Source organism: Anolis carolinensis, chromosome 3 (genome assembly GCF_035594765.1).
Source record: "Anolis carolinensis isolate JA03-04 chromosome 3, rAnoCar3.1.pri, whole genome shotgun sequence".
Taxonomy (NCBI): Eukaryota; Metazoa; Chordata; class Lepidosauria; order Squamata; family Dactyloidae; genus Anolis; species Anolis carolinensis.
Window position 1 is genome coordinate 98,031,607 of NC_085843.1, and position 17,511 is coordinate 98,049,117.

The window sequence follows — 17,511 nt, forward strand, 5'->3', positions numbered from 1 at the left end:
ATAAAAACATTGAATACAATTTCAGTGTTACTCTGTTTGATTTGGGGATTATTTATTCACTTATGTATTCATTTCATCTTCCTCCTTTCTCCCAGTATGGGATCCAAGGCACTTAAACAGCTTAAAATAATTTAAATCATAACAATAACCATGAAAGTAAAAGATACACCCACACAATGAACTATCTGGAACAACAAGCGAATAGTGTAAAGCCTTTCTAAATAAGAAAGTGCATGCTGGTGGAAGGAGAGCAGAGAGGGACGCCATACTGATCATTCTATGGAAAGGAGTGCCACAGCACAGGAGTAGCCACAAAAAAAAACCTCTGACATGTCCCCACAAGATATGCCTGTGACTGTGGTGAAACCAAGAGAACCCACCCTAAGAACCTTAGAGGTCGTGGACTCATATATAGATGGGTAATGTTTCAGGCAGAAGAGTATGGAGCTAGGGTTTGAAAACTCACAATCAAGACTCAGAACTATAAGAAGAATGCACCACCAGTTAAGAGAGCTGCTGTAATAGCATTTTGGAAAAGTTGTTCTAAACACTTTTTAAAGGCAGATCCACATGGATAGGGTTATAGTAATTCAAATGGTTTGCAATAAATGAATGTGACACTGTAGTCAGCTTTACCGTAGTAACTCCATCAATGGCCACAGCTGGTAGACGTTATAACTATACAAGCATATTCCTGGAGGCATGCAGGCTCAAGAGTACACCCAAGCTAGGAACATGAGGAGTTTAACACCATCCAACACAGACTGAATCTCTGTTCCACAATCTCCCTTTTGACTAGGAATATCTCTTGCTTTTTCTGATCTAAGTTTCAATCCTGATAGATCCCATAGGCCCACCATGATGGATCCACAAAGTGTCAAACCAGGATTACCTCAGAACAGCTGAGTTTATTTCGCCAGGTTGAAAACTACAGTAAAACAGTGCCCCCCAAATGCTATCCAAGAGGATCAGTTGAGGAGGATACTGTAGTTAATGGTATTGAAAGTCACTGAAAGATTACCAAAGGGCAATCCAGTGAGCTAAATGATAAATTGGCAAAATTAGAAGGAAAAATACCTCTGCAAGTATAATATTACAAAAAGCATCACTTGTTATGATTCTTTTGTTTACAAATGCATAGGACTTTTATTGTAAGCTTTCAACACATTTTTCTCCAAAACGAACAGCATATTTATGCAGTATGCAAAGAGATCTTATAGCACCTTGGAGACTAACTGGGAGAACAAGACTACTTTCTCAAATGATATTCCAGACTAAAACAGCTGTCTTTGAATTCTGCTAGCATATACATGCATGCAGGCAAAACATTCAAATACACCCTCAAAAATAAGATTGGCTAATTAACTGGTTTATTCTGCAACAAAGTTAAATGACCAATATGTTACCTAATAAATGTATAATACAGGCAGTCCCCAAGTTACGGACAAGATAGATTCTGTAAGTTTGTTCTTGAATTTGTATGTAAGTCAGAACAGTTACATTTTTCAAGTGCAAACAAAATATATATGTAAGTTTCATATAGTATAGGGAAGAGTTAATACACCTGTGGTGTTTGCTTTGCTGTCTATGCCCCTGTTCAGCTGCTTTCACCTCACTTTCTGTCCTTGTGATAATTGGATTTTGAAAAACATGGATGGTTGTGGAAACAAGGATTGGTGATAAAGCTTCAGTTGAGACACCTTTTCCCCATGATAACTCATTCTTGTTGTCTCACCCTAGTTTGTAACTCTGAGTCATTTGTAAGTCGGATGTTTGCAAATCAGGGACTGCCTGTACAATCATTTTAGTCCCCAGTTCCAAATCCAGTTTAATTCTTCTATTGCCCAATTGCTTTTAGAATTCCCCCTTTTCCTGTACATTTTCAGATGCTCATGGGAAAAGGAAAAATACAAATACAAAAATACAAAATGAAATGTCATACAAAACTTTCATTTCAGCAAATTTCATTACACAACTGTTTCAAGTTAGTTTTTGTCCATTATTGCATTGGTCAGGCTTAACTACAGCTTCTTATTATTTCTTTTTGAGGTGCTTAAATCCTTCCACCATATTATGCTGATGTGGAATACTGTTATGTCTCCTCCTCAGAACTAGCATGTTATTGGCAGCAAACCTAAAGCCTAAAGCCATCAGAAAACCAACCTTACTTATTTATTAAATAAAGTTTTTATATTCCACGGCAATGGAGCCTCCATCTTGGTTATTTACTTTCACCCGCACACTGTATGCTCAGGAAACTTTTCCAAGTTTCACCATTGCAATTCTATAGTGGCTCATGAAATGCAGAGACATGTTTTGTTAGCATCTCAGGTAGTAGGTGGCTGAGACCCACATAATTCTCTGGGAAGAATCCACTCAAGAAGAGGAGAAGCCTTTAAAAACATCCAATTTTCTATTATTTGTAATTTTTATCTGTTTCATAATCTCCCTGAACTAAAACATTGGGCTTCCTCCATTCCTTTGTTCAGCAAACTGCCTAACTTCCAATTGCAAATGCAATTAAAAATCTTGGTTAAACTCTCATTTCCCTTCCCTATTCAGCCTTTTTCATCAACATTGTGAGCCGTGATATCAAGGGGTGTGTGAGTGGGCAGACCCTTTGGCTCTGCTGTCACACTTATCCTATTTCCACAGATCTCAGGGCAATATACAATGGAAGCAATTTAAAGCAATTTTCAATTTTAAAATGGTGAAAGACAGTCTAAAAAAATTAGAATACAACAAGTTAAAATAGTCACAATCATGTGACTGCAGACTCGATAGAGTCATTAGATTCCAAACCCATGCTTTAGTTTGTTGCCTGAACGAAGTCAAAAACAGTGCTAATGGGGCCACTAAAGAGAAGTCGTTTTACAATAGGAGTAACCCATTGTGGGTAAGACTGCAACTTTCATGCCATGAATGCGATTTAGTGCCTCCACCAGGGATACATAAAACAGAGCGTCTCTAGCATAGACTTAAATCTTCAGGCAGACTAATCTTGGAAGTCTCAATCTGTTTTGGAATGCCAATATCATCACTGGCATCTTGAATTCAGTACAGCTGAGTGTCATCAGCATGCTACCTGGGAGGGGTGAACTCCATTTTTTGGAGGACTTTAAACAGAAGTTGGATGAGTCTATTACAGGAGTGCTTTAGCTTTGCATGTGTAGATGATCCTTGTAGTCCCTTCCAACTCTAAGAGTCTGTGTTTCTATGAAGCTATAATATAGAAGCAAGGAAGATTCTTTCATTGCCTCTGCTGAAATCTAGCTGCCTCTGGCATTCAGCTATCGGTGACAGGAACATAAAAAATGGGTTACCAAGCCCCCTTTTCCCCTTTCATTCTTTCTATCAATTTTTCTTGGTGTTTCAAGTCCTTTGTATTGCAAGGCAGATGTTAGAAATGTCTTACAGTTGATATACATTCAGGGATCCTTTTTGGATAAAGAATATCATAGGGCATTAATGTTTTAATAAATAAAAATAAAAGAAGCTAAACTCTGGAGGAATTCAATGTATTTTTCTTGAATTGCAATATTGCCTTAATTCACTATATAGAAAACCTCTTCTGAAAAGTAAAAGGAGTATTGAAAGAAAGCTGTGACAATTTGGAAATTCAATATTTAAAAGTAAAAGTAAAAATTACACTGAGCCTCTTGTGTAAGCCTAAGTAGCTCTTCAAATTCTAGCTTACATGTGTATATTAATTAGAGTAAATATCTTGATCTGCAAACTAATAAATAATAGCTTTATCTCCATATGTGTGTCACTAAAGTCATAGGCCACGCACATACAATCTATAACTAATATCTATCAACATTGTACACAATTTTTAGGAACCAAAACAGATACTTACAGATTGAGATTTCTTTTTTTTCTTTTTTATTGACCTAAAAAATCCTTGCTTTTCTTTTTCCTTCATTTGTTCTGAATGAGCATTTTCAGGACTTTTCCTTAAAACAACACAAAAAAACAGTTTTACTTTACAATGCACAATCTTATAAAATAATTGAGAGAAAGGGATATGTTATAAGAATAAAATGGAATTTATAAACATTTATATAATTTTTTTATCTATCTGCTGGATTGGGTGACTGAGTTTCACAGTGACCCCTTAATAGTGGTCTTGTAGCTGTGTGGGTTTTTTTTTAATATGAAGGATTAACTTGAGAACAAACTAGTCACATGTGGGCTATAATATACTACTGTTGGTGGATTTGTAATTGGTTAAGTGACCGAACTCAAAAGATGCTCACCAATGGTTACTCTTAATTTTGTGATGAGTGGGGTGTTCTCTCCTAGGCCCAGTGCTGTTCAACATCTTTATTAATTAAATGAAGGTTTAGGGCAGTGGTCCTAAACCTGTTGGTCCCCAGGTGTTTTGGCTTACAACTCCCAGAAATCTCAGCCAGTTAACCAGCTGTTAGGATTTCTGGGAGTTGAAGGCCAAAACATCTGAGGACCCACAGGCCTTGAACCATTGTTTTAGAGCGTGTGCTTATTAAGTTTGAAGATGACACTAAATTGGAAGGATTAACTAATACCCCAAAAAACAGGATCAGAATTCAAAATGATCTCAACAGATGAGAGAGCCAAAACTAACAAAATGAATGTCAACAAGTAGTGTAGGATACTTAACTTAGGCAGAAAAAATGAAATGCACAGATACAGAATGAGTGACACCTGGCTCAACATCAGTCCATATGAAAAAGATCTTGGAGTCTTTGTGGAGAGCAAGCTGAACATGAGCCAACAGTGTGATGCAGTAGCTTAAAAAGCCAATGGGATTCTGAGCTGCATGAAAAGGAATATAATGTCTATATCGAGGGAAGTCATGGTGCCCTTCTATCCTGCTTTGGTTATATCTAACTTCGAATACTGTGTCCAGATCTCGGCACTACAGTTAAAAGAGATATTGACAAGCTAGAAGTGTCCAGAGGAGGACAACTAAAATTATCAAAGGTCTGAAGACCATTCCCTATGAGGAGTGGTTTAAACAGCTGAGGATGTTTAGTCTGCAGAAGAGAAAATTGAGAGGAGACATGATAGCCATGTTTAAATATCTGAAAGGCTATCATAAAGCAGAGGGGAACGGCTTGTTTTCTGGTGCCCTGGAAACTAGGGCGAGGAATAATGAGTTCAAATTACAAGAAAGGAAATTCCACCTTAACATTAGGAGCTGATTGTAAGAGCTGTTCAGCAGTGGAACTCTCTGCCTTGGTGTCTGGTATAAGCTCCTTCCTTGGAGGCTTTTCAACAGAGTCTGGATGGCCATCTGTTGGGGTGTTTTGATTGTGCTTTCCTGCACTGCAGAGGGTTGGACTAGATGGCCCATGTGGCCTCTTACAACTCTATTATTCTATGATTCTATTACTCTAGTTCAGTATTGACAGAGAGCCAGAGACAGGTATAAAACAACAACTGGAATATATTGATTAGGCACAGTATAAAAATATAATAAATAGCAATATTCTGAACTTTAAGTTTCCCCAAACCATATGTGTTCTACCTTCTATTCTCAAATTGAAATCCGTTTCTACTTCAGCTCAAATCTTTGCATCTTAAAGCTCAAAGTCCTGCCAGTGTCAGTTCCATATCCTGTCTTAATTCTCTTAGAGACAAACCCATGCCGCTTGATGAGTTCTTTCCCTCCACAGCCTCCCTCCCTCTTTCTCAGTATATTTTGGTTAGTTGTCATGACTATATCATGACAAATCAACATAAAATATCATTCAGTGTTGGTTATTCTGCAGGCCTGGCTAGCATTAGTTTTAAGGAAACAACAGATGAAAGGTTAGAACAAGCAAACTGGAAACTAAACCAATATGCAAGGAATGGACTTTAATTCAAAATGTGAAAATGACTCAGTATAAAATATGAAGTTATAGCAGCATTTTTAAAAACAGGAAAGACAAGTCACAAGAACAGTTTGTTTGACTGGGTCTACACTGGAGTCAAATACTGACCTAAACATTCCCTTCTCACTAGTGGCTGCTATTTACTTTATTAAAATATGCACAATGATCAATTGCACAACAAATGTCACATCTACTTTGTTTCTCAGAGTTGAGAGAGTGGTATGTGAAAGGGGACAGACAAATTAAAACGGATGATGACTGAAAAACATCTTTAAAACTTTCTAAGATTAGTGCCAGCTGAGTCAATCAGGCTAAAAATGAGAGGAATCTAAAGACATGAAACTACAGACAGGCAAGACAGAATATCTTTGTAGATGATAAGAATGGTGCAGAAGGGACAATGTGGGAGGAACTGAGCTTCAAGCAAGGATTTTACTAAATCAAGATGACCCTGCATGATTTAAGAAATGCAAAAGAAAAAAGGACATTTGATCAATGGAGTAGGCTGTGGAAATGGATGAAGTGATCTAGTTTAGATATCAGAGAAAAATAAGCATTGATTCAGAATAAGAATGGCAGTGGCAGGAGGAGAGCAATTAAAATGGGCTCCTTTCTGGAGAACATTCAACAATAGTCCTAATCCATCTTGCTCAGAAAACCTTAATAGAGCTATATTTAGTGTGTAAGTTGCTAAAAAGTGTTCCTTCATTTTCCATAGAATTCCCTTAGCCCTATTTTAACTACCTGGTTGTGATTACTATTGCTAAGAACATGAATTGCCTTGCCAAGGTCCATTTTTCTCCATGATTTTCTTGCCAGTTGCAATTAGGTGAATGTCCATTATTAGGGTATTTGATTCTTTCTTTAAATCACAGTCTAAATACTTTGAGAATAAGAAAAATAGAATGTATTTGAATCAAGTCAAGAAAGGCATTAATAAGCAGGCTTACACTGAAAAAGTGATTTAGGATTAATACTGAGAAATAAAAAACATACAACTGGCATTACACTGAAAGGACCTAAAGTTGTGAAAACTAAAATAAGTTTGACTGTTGCTTGAGATAGACATGCTAAGAAATATAAGTGGTATGCACAGAAGTCAATGTTTTAAGAAAACAGGAAACATTAAGTGAACATTTGTTATATTTCTACAACTTACCAGGGATCAAAAGCAGTTTGTCTCTTTGAGTGGCTTGTTACACTACTGCTTTCTGTTGGTAGTGATGGTATTCTGTTTGAGGCACTGTTATCTAGGAATGTTCCTTCTGGGCGTGGAGATGGGACTGTAATAAGAAATAACAAATAGTTAAATATCCAAATAACTTCTTTTATAAAACAATAACTTGATACATTGGTATTTATCCACAGCAGAAGAAGGCGAGATTTCCAGCAATCTAATATTGACAGTTGCCTCTTTACTCCTGAATACTCGCATTGTGTCCTTGTTACCCCCTCTTCCTAGTCTTCTAAAAAATTTTAAACGTTGAGAAACTGGTACACTGTGAACTCACACAATGTCCTCCAGTAACATCTTTATTTTCAAAAATAGCTCTGGGCATCATGCAAGATATAGAGTCATGGAGTTGAAGTAGGCCCAGCAATCCAGAGGAAACAAGAAAAAGATGGGGTGAAGAGCATAAGACAATATTGGGAGTGAAGGGGTTTTTTTTTGGTATATTTTGCCACGTGAGTGCAAGTGTGCATGGGGGAATATATGGTCCAACAATTGGAACTCCTTTTTTATCTTTACCTTGGGCCCATTTTCCTGGTTAGGTCACTTAACTACTCAGAGTACTTATTAGTTTGCCTCCTATGAAATGGAGGTGTGGCAGAAAACTGATGTTATGTTTTGGAGCTCAAACCTCACCTCTGTCTAATGTTCATTTCTTTGGGAAGCTCCTAGGTTCTACCCTGCTTGCTACCAAGGAAACTTAATGAACCCATGAATTATGACAAAGAAGTTCCCATAAGGACAGTCAGAAGCCAGAACCATTTTTAAAAGCAGTAGTTAATGATAAAGAAAAAAAATACTATATTATATAACATACTATTTTTCCTTTGGCATGCTGCAATGTTACGTACATACAGAATATTTATTTTACTTAGGGCAGTTTAAATACACATGCAGGAAATCTGAGGATACCACATCTAGCGGTATCCTCAGTAATCCCTGTTTTTATTATATCAGTAGCGACTTGAGAATATACTGCAAGTAAGAAATATATTCTAAAGACAGGAGATGTGTGATTATAGAATTTATTGTGTGATCATAATACACATACATAATTTATCTCCCACTTTTCTCCTAACATTGAATCAAAAGATTGTAAGAATGTTGAGCATTTCCAAGTGACTCTCTAATGCAGCATCCTAATTGTACTTTGGCTCCAGTAGTCCATGCAAGACTCTATAGCAGTGGTTCTCAACCTCGGTCCCCAGATATTTTTGGCCTACAACTCCCAGAAATCCCAGCCAGTTTACCAGCTGTTAGGATTTCTGGGAGTTGAAGGCCAAAAAAATCTGTGGACCCCCAGGTTGAGAACCACTGCTCTATGGCCTAAATCCAATTCCAAGCACAACACAGAGACACTGATTCAAATGCTGAATGATAAAGCAACACCCATGTAAATGCCTGTGCTTCACTGGGTCTACTCTAGATATGACTAGGAAATGAATTTTGGTTTATATATTTCAATCCCATATCACAGTTTATCTGAGAAACCCACATGGGACCTATGAGTGACCAAAGTCATGAACAGTGAAAGCTGCTTGTATATTTAAACTTAAGGAACTTTAAAATGATTTGAATAAGAGGAATTTGCGGCACTCCAGATGTTAGTGGCCAAGCTAGCCTGTCTTCTGATGAAGAGAGTTATGGTCCAATAAAGTCTGGGATATAGAACATTTCCACTATGGAGTCTCTTAGACCCCTTCCAGGGTCGAACGGTGCTGCCAAACCCTGCACATCTACACTAAAGCAAAAGAGTGGAGAGGAATAACTTTAAGAACAAAACTACTGACTGACTACCAGTTAAAGTCTTGCCTGAAGTTCAAAGGATATTAGGTTTCTCCCACGTATCATGTATTTCTCTGTCTGGAAGAGGCAAAATCAGTTCCTTAGTGAAATGGGAGGTATTCTTTATTAGAACAATGACAGAAATCTTGAGTAAATAAGGGTACCTCTGTAAAAGCTACCAACTCTTCTAGGTACCGGATCATTATACAGAATTCTATTTTCTTTTGTGGATGTTCCATCATCTGGATGCTGATCATGGTAAACTCCACCCTAAATTTAAAAAGGAAAAATACATTGATTAAACCAAACAGCTTGGATATTCTGCCCTGTTTAGTAATGTAACAGTTCACAGCTCTGCAAACCTTGGTCTGTTTTTATTAATATCTGTTAAAATGAGATTTTACTTCCCACAATAAATGAGAGGAAGAGTTTGAGGTTAAATGATTTTTTTTAATCCATAACTAGTGTTTAGAGTTGTAAAAGTGAACCAGATTTAACATTTTTGTGTGAATGACCCTGTGATCACTTTACAGAATCCAAATGATTCAACTATTGAAATCAAATGGGAGAAAAGTAGTTATTTATACAAAAGTACAATCTGTTATTTCTCTACTTGATCCAATACCTATATAAAATAGGCACTAAAATACATGAAACTAATCTGAAACTAAAAACAATGCTGATCCCATCACTCCTAAAAACAGCTGAAATCATCTCACTTGCAAATTAGACTCAAAGCTTTCATAAGTAGCCCGAAGTAGAGAATTTTCTATAAGGTACAATCTACTCTAACAGCACCAAAACCTGTTTGATCTTAGACATGAAACAGAATCATCCCTGGTTAATACTTGGATGGGAGACTGCCAATGAATGGTACTGTAAGCTATATTTCAGAGGAAGGAAACCCCTATGAAATTCATGGGATCATAAGTTGCAGGCAATTTAAAATTACACACAACAGAGTACATGGCAGTCTGTGAATTGTTCTGTACATTTGATTTTCATTATTTGTGACAAAAGCAGGAAAAATCAGGCAATTTAATGTTGGTATATATTGAAAACCCTGCCTATATTCTGGAATCAAATCAGGCAAATAAACAACAATACCACCTCAGCAATCTTGGTAAAAATTTGCTTTTGAGTGGGAGGACAGCTCAAATGTTGAAAATTAGTAGATGAAAAAGACAGATACCATGATCATCAGATATAAGTTAACTACATTGTCTGTGCATAGTCCTAACATTATTTCATGAAAACACTGACAATGCAACTACTCAAGTTTTCTGGCTGTGTCTATTCATTCACAGAAATTTATAGAACTATCTGTATTCCAAAATGCATACCACTTTATAATAAAGTCCAAGAGCTTGCAACAGTTTGTCTTCCTTCTAAATGACAAAAATCTAGCCTCTGCTAGAAAGAGGTCTTTACGTGTTTACTCAAATAATAAACATGTTGGTACATTTGTACTCAAATAGCATAACTTCATATCCTAAGGAACATATACCAGGCATGGGCAAACTTCGGCCCTCCAGGTGTTTTGGACTTCAACTCCCACAAGTCCTAACAGCCGGTCTAGAATTGTGTCCTAATAATCAAATTCTTAAATATACATTTAGAAGTTACATGTGGCCCATAGACTGCAAATTTTCTATCCATGGTCTATAGGGTAGTTCTTGTATATTGTTTTAGGATACATTAGGTTCTATCCTAGTATTCTATGTTTATGAAAACTTTTTTTTAATTTGCTTTTGTGTGGAGGGGCATCTGATTATTCAGGAAGAAGCATTTAGGACCCATTACATCTATTATGAAAAAAATGACAGATAAGTGACATTTTATTTAAAAGTGGACAGCAGGGGAAAGAATGAACATCATCACTTCACTCAGCTTTTGACAACTATCATCAATCTCTGGAAACACATGGAAAGAGGAAGAGTGAAATCCTAAATTCCATTCATTATAGCAAATCATTTGGTTGACTCTGAATGAGGCTGACAAGTTCTTGGGTTCTGCAGAGGAAAACATGTTGGGAGAGATGTCTTACATAATGTCGAATGTTTAAAGCTGAATGGAGACCATAACATGTTTGAAAAGCTCTTGTTTTTTGGCATGGCAAAAGAATTTAAACTCAAAGGAAAGAGGTCATATACCAAGCAGGCTGACGGACTGTGTTATACTTGCTGGGATAGGATACCTACAAGGATACATTATGTAAAATTTATGAGCAAAACAAATAGAACCTTTACGAAATGTAAATCTAATAGCACAGTGGGCCAGCTTTTGTTCTTCAAAATCAGGAGATAGATAGAAGACAATGATAGAAAACCTTACATTTTTGCACTTACAATCTGCTGTTTCATTTCAACTATCCCAAGAAACACAGAAACAAGAACTCTCTTCAGAGCACAGGTCTCTTCTCTGGAGAGTTATCTTGGCATTATTAAGCCCAATTTCAAAAAATTATAAATCACATGACCCTATTTTAGACAATAAAGCAGCATAACTTGATTTTCTAGAGTTTACTCAGACAGATAGTGTGTAGATGCCTCTAAATCAACAATGTGAACTAACCCTGTTTGTGTCTTCTGTACAGTCTTCACGTGAAGAGCCACCAGACCTTGTAAGTGACTTATGCTGCACCTGTGGAGATAACAGTTGTAGGCTGTTTGCTCTGGCTGCCATCCCTTGCCCTACGCTTAAGCCACCCTCTGAGCCCTTTGTCCTCACTCTGTCCCGGCTCACATACATAGAATGTCTATGAGGGCGCTGTTGAGAAGAAAAGGGACTTGTGTAACCTAGACCATAAGAAAAAGATTCATGGGGAGCAGATAAAGAGTGTGAATGGCTTCCATCCATGTGATCCGGCATTTTCAGCTCCTCCATAGTTTTGGAATGTCTTGTAGATGGCCTTCGGGATTCAAGTGTACCGTCACTTCTGTTATTTCTCCCAGAAGGACTGAGCAAAGTTCTGCTGTCGGCATGGCGAGGTGGTGTTGGTGTGGTAGGAGAGTTTAAGTCCACGCAGCTGGATGGGAAGTATCTACTGTTGTTTTGTTCTGCAACTTGAACTCTAGCCTCAGACAGATTACCCACAGATTTGGAATCCGTCAGAGCCCCGTGACTTTTTGATTTGGTTCGATACGAGGGACTTTTTGAAGACTGAGGAATAGTATCAATATAGCTGTGACGACTGTGTCTTTCACCTGGCTGCAGTGTACCAGTTTTGCTTTGGGAACTTTCCATAAATGAATGACGATTATGCTGAGATCTGGAATTTGACTTCAGATATTTTGTACCTGGACCATCTGAACCCTTGGTATCCGAACTAAAGTCAAATTCATTTTTTGACTTTGCTTCTTTTGGACTCAGAAGATGTGGTACATTATTATTTGCTAGATCCTTGCTTCCAGATCCAGGAGGATTGCTTGACTTTTTTGAAAGCATAGGACTATGTGAAGTTACAGGAAGATTTCCATTTAGAAAGCTTTCCGTTGTTGGAAGAGCCTCTTCTCTTTGCAGTCCTATGTCTTTGCTGTTTGATCTATGATGAGACTGCACAGCACTGCCTTTGGTAGCTTGATTTCTGTATCAAAAACACAAAAAAAACCTGTTAATTTCAACTCCTTGAGTAAGAATCAGAATCAAAATGCACAAACCCCAGACACACATAAAATATCAAAATGAGAGTACTATTTTAATTTGTTTTTATACAAACAATTTGGGGCCCACTGAAAAGATTAGTCACAGAGACATCTATGTTTACTGTGTCAATAGTAATGGAGTGCTTTTTCAATTGGAATGTACTGGTAAACAAATGTGTGTGCAAAAGCCTTACATCTACTTCATTAGGAAGTTCACTACAGAGGTTGAAAAAACTTTATATGTAACAATTGTTTTATTCAATTAGAAGTATTTTGTTTCTTTATTAGTCTTCTTCTCAATAACAGACTGATAACAACTTTGACACTGATAATTACTTACAGTCATTTACCTGTTAGATAAGGTGTTGCTATCACCATGATAAGGTTTTCTTTTAGTTGACCTGGACGGTGATCGATCCAAGAGCCTCTGAGTTTGGAATGCTGGGTGGTTCAAACACTGCTCTGTCAAGTATCGATCTGCTGGATCCAGTTTCAGCAAGTTCTTTTGAACAGAAATTCATGTTTAAGAAACAATGCTGAGCTGCGCAGCATTAAAAACAGGAAGTATATGTTTAATATTTATTATATAAAAAGTATTATGCACAATTTGAATCCATCTGTCAACAACATGAAAATAGTTATCTCCAAATCCTGAATCTAAAATGTTGAGTCCCAAAATCTTTTGTTAACTCCCTTCCAACTACAAACAGGTATAATTACAAGCTGTACCCTTATGTTTAAACTGGGGAAAGTCATAAGGATTGGTAGCACTGGCACCTTTACAGACTATAACTTGGGCTACTTCAGAGAGCAGGAACCATGTATCTTCTTACCCTGAACTTAATAAATACCACTTGGTCCTAAATTGCATGAATACCTGTATATATTCATACACTTCAATAAGCTACAGAATGTATTTTTGGTATAAACCACACCACTGTAGATTAAACTAACATGCTTAGTAATAAATACATTAACAAATTTTGTTAACGACTAAAAAGAAACCAAGTTCCTGCTATGCCTTGAAATGGTTCTACATTGTTGTAATATGTGATTTATGCTGTTTCAACATAAAATGAGCAAAAGCAAGCTGACACAAGGGGAACATAATAAAAATAGGTCCCAAGAATACTCAGTAACAAATATATTTTCTAGAACTTTTGTCACCACCTCAAATGTTTGAAGAAGACATGTTTATAAGTGAACAAAGTAAATTAAACACATTTGCTATTACCGCCAGCATACTATAAGGGCCACCAGAAATATAAAAATACAGAAGAACAATGACAACATTCGTACCTTCATAAGGTCAAGTATAACACCACTTAAGATTCCCAAATATCTCCTTTCCAAAGATTGTGGATGGTTAACTGCTGGGAACTGTATAAAAAACATATAATATATATGCACAACTTTACAAAAAGCATTAAAATGTTATCTGTATTCTCAAAAACCACAAGGAAATAGTAGTCAACAAAACCTTAAATCCTACCTGAAATTCTCCATACATAATCATTATAAATAACACAAAATTAATTATTTTGAAAATACTAATTCAGATATGCTATCACAGTGTGATTTGAATGTCTATTTTTCTTTAAAATCAATACTAGCCATGTAGGAGTGGACAGGAGATGATGGATGCTACTGAAATATGTTAATAAAAGATGGAAGCTATCAGATCATGGAATGTGAGCGGAATTAACTTCACCCATCACTTCCCAGTTAATATGTAGATACTATAAGATCTGTTTTTATCCACAAACCGATAGAAAATTTAGAGAGGAGGAGAGACTATTTCTAGGGGTCAAAATGAATTTCCCCACCCAGCTATGGCAAATGTAAATGATCTAATTCTCCTGTTATGGTTAGTTAAACTCTGCCTCTATCACATTTCTATACTGGTGGATTTAAATGAACTTCCAAGGACTCAAAGGGAGTTTTGATATTACTCTATGGTCTGCTACATTTTTTTAATTCAGTATAGCTAAGCAATCCTGACACTATTAAAAGTAACCTGCTTGTTGCAGCATCTTGCAAGTGCAAGATTGCAGCAGGTTGACAGACAATCAGATAATCAGATGGAGGTGCAAAGGGGGATAGTATCCCCACTTTGTGAAATGAAAAAGGTTTATTTTTGTTTTTGGTTAAATGTCATTAAGTGAACTTGGGCTTACGGAATCGCTATGAACGAGAGACCTCCAAGTTACATTCTCTTCAACAGCCCTACTCAGGTTTTGAACCTAGGCAACTGCTTCCTTGATAAGAGCCTATCCATCTGGATTGGGGCCTCCTTCTTTTTCTACTGCCTTCTACCTTTTCAAGTATTATCTTTTCGAGTGAGTCATGTCTTAACTATCTGTAGCTCCGAATATTACCCAAAGCAAATGCTATCCTCAACATTTAAAAAACACATTTACCCACATAAAGGCAGATTCAGTGGTGCAATGTTTCACAGGTGTAGGAGCTAGTCATGATTGTTTATGCTATCTCTACGTGTATAGCAAGAGAAGGGCAGTGAGGATGCATCAGTTTAAGCTTGCCTGATGCCTCTAAACAGCCAGAAGCCCAAATACTATGGACTTCCTACTACTTTTGCCCCTCACATTCAAATTTCCACTTTTTGGAGATAGGGGCTGCTCCACAGAGCCCTCACACCATTGTCTGCTTCTTTCCATGGTATAGGAATAGGTTCTGAAGGTAAAATAAATTAGGCAAGGCATTGTGAAACTGTAAATTAATCAATGACTGTGGCTTTCAGTGCTTGGAGCATTTATATTGTGACAAGGTCATTAGAGGTAGAATTGAAATGTGTAATGTTTTACATGTTGCTTTGTTTAAAAAGGGAGTCTCTATTATTTTAAATCCTCCAGTGGTTCTAGCATGTCAGTCTCATCCTGTGTTTATCCAGCAGACATAGTTTTTGTTGTGTATTCATTCAGTCATTTCCGACCCTTTGTGACCTCATGGACCAGTCCATGCCAGAGCTTCCTGTCGGTCATTGCTGCCCCCAGTTCCTTCAAGGTCAAGTCAGTCACTTCAAGGATACTATCCATCCATCTTGCCCTTGGCCGGTCTCTTTTCCTTTTTCCTTCCATTTTCCCCAGCATCATGATCTTTTCCAAGCTTTCCTGTCTTCTCATGATGTAGCCAAAATACTTCATCTTTGCCTCTGATATTCTTCCCTCCAGTGAGCAGCCAGGCATTATTTCTTGGAGGATGGACTGGTTGGATCTTCTTGCAGTCCAAGGCACTCTCAAGATTTTCCTCCAACATCAAAGTTCAAAAGCATCTATCTTCCTTCACTCAGTCTTCCTTATGGTCCAGTTCTCACATCCATAGGTTACTATGGGGAATACCATTGTTTTAACTATGCAGACCTTCGTTACCAGTGGGATGTCTCTACTCTTCACTATTTTATCGAGGTTGGCCATTGCTCTCCTCCCAAGAAGTAAACGTCTCCTGATTTCCTGGCTGCAGTCTGCATCTGCAGTGATCTTCACGCCTAGAAATATAAAGGCTCCATGCTTTCTCCCTCTATTTGCCAGTTATCAATCTGTCTGGTTGCCATAATCTTGGTTTTCTTGAAACCCAGCTTTTGCACTTTCTTCTTTCACCATGGTGATAAGGCTCCTCAGCTCCTCCTCACTTTCAGCCATTTAGAGTGGTATCATCTGAATATCTAAGGTTGTTAATGTTTCTTCCAGCAATTTATTTATTTATTTATTTCAATTATTTATACCCCGCCCTTCTCACCCGAGGGGACTCAGGGCGGCTTACAAGTGGCAGTTGATGCCGTTACACTGTTATACAATGAACTAACGTTAAAACAGTTAAAACAGTCATAAAATACAATATACAAAGTTTAAAACAATGCAAAGTGCTTATGCCATTCATCTACCAGACCTTATACAAGAGCCGTAATTCAGACCGCGTCGAAGCCAACACATGCTTATTCTTCAAATGCCTTCAAAATTCTTCAAATTTTAACTCCAGCCTTGGATTTTTCAAGCCCCGCATGTTACATGATGTGTTCTCCATACAAGTTGAATAGGTAGGGTGAAAGTATACAGCCCTGCCGTACTCCTTTCCCAATCCTGAACCAGTCTGTTGTTCCGTGGTCTGTTTTTACTGTGGCTACTTGATCTTTATACAGATTTCTCAGAAGATAGACAAGGTGACTTGGTATCCCCATACCACCAAGAACATGCCACAATTTATTATGACCCACATAGTCGAAGGCTTTAGAATAGTCAATAAAGCAGAAATAGATGTTTTTCTGAAACTCCCTAGCTTCCTCCATTATCTAGCGGATATTGGCAATTTGGTCTCTCGTTCCTCTGCCTTTTGTTCCATGTATTGCTGGAGTCTGGCTTGCAGGATCTTGAGCATTACTTTACTGGCATGTGAAATAAGTGCCACTGTACAAAAGTTTGAGCATTTTTTAGCATTTCCCTTTTTTGGTATGGGGATATAAATTGGTTTTTTCCAATTTGATTGCCATTCTTGTGTTTTCCATATTTGCTGGCATATGGCATGCATCACCTTGATAAAATCATCTTTCAAGATTTTAAACAACTCAGCTGGGATCTCCTGCTGCCTTGTTGTTAGCAATGCTTCTTAAGGCCCATTCAACCTCACTCCTCAGGATGTCTGGTTCTAATTCACTCACTACACAGTCAAAGCTATCCTCTATATGATTATCCTTCCTATACAGATCTTCTGTATATTCTCGCCACCTTTTCTTCATCTCTTCAGCTTCTGTTAGGTCCTTGCCATCTTTGTTTTTGATCATGTCCATTTTTGCCTGATATTTACTTCCGATGTTTCTGATTTTCTGGAAGAGGTCTCTTGTCCTTCCTATTCTATTGTCTTCTTCCACTTCCATGCATTGCTTGTTTAAAAATAGTTCCTTGTCTCTTCTGGCTAATCTCTGGAATTGTGCATTTAATTGGGCATATCTCCCCTTATCACTGTTTCCTTTTGCTTT

The 17,511-nt window shown here is 37.4% G+C and overlaps 1 protein-coding gene across 2 annotated transcripts in view; it reads right to left on the reverse strand.

The window, feature by feature from the left end:
- cdkl5 (cyclin dependent kinase like 5) overlaps positions 1-17,511 on the reverse strand; it is a 117,538-nt gene that overhangs the window by 17,431 nt on the left and 82,596 nt on the right. For both annotated transcript variants that reach the window (XM_008107287.3, XM_003218901.4), the window contains exons 10-15: positions 13,821-13,901; positions 12,872-13,023; positions 11,452-12,463; positions 9,042-9,147; positions 7,021-7,144; positions 3,860-3,956 (exon numbers count right to left, since the gene is read on the reverse strand). In XM_008107287.3, the coding sequence (XP_008105494.2) occupies positions 3,860-3,956; positions 7,021-7,144; positions 9,042-9,147; positions 11,452-12,463; positions 12,872-13,023; positions 13,821-13,901 (1,572 nt within the window). The remainder of the gene's footprint in view (positions 1-3,859; positions 3,957-7,020; positions 7,145-9,041; positions 9,148-11,451; positions 12,464-12,871; positions 13,024-13,820; positions 13,902-17,511) is intronic.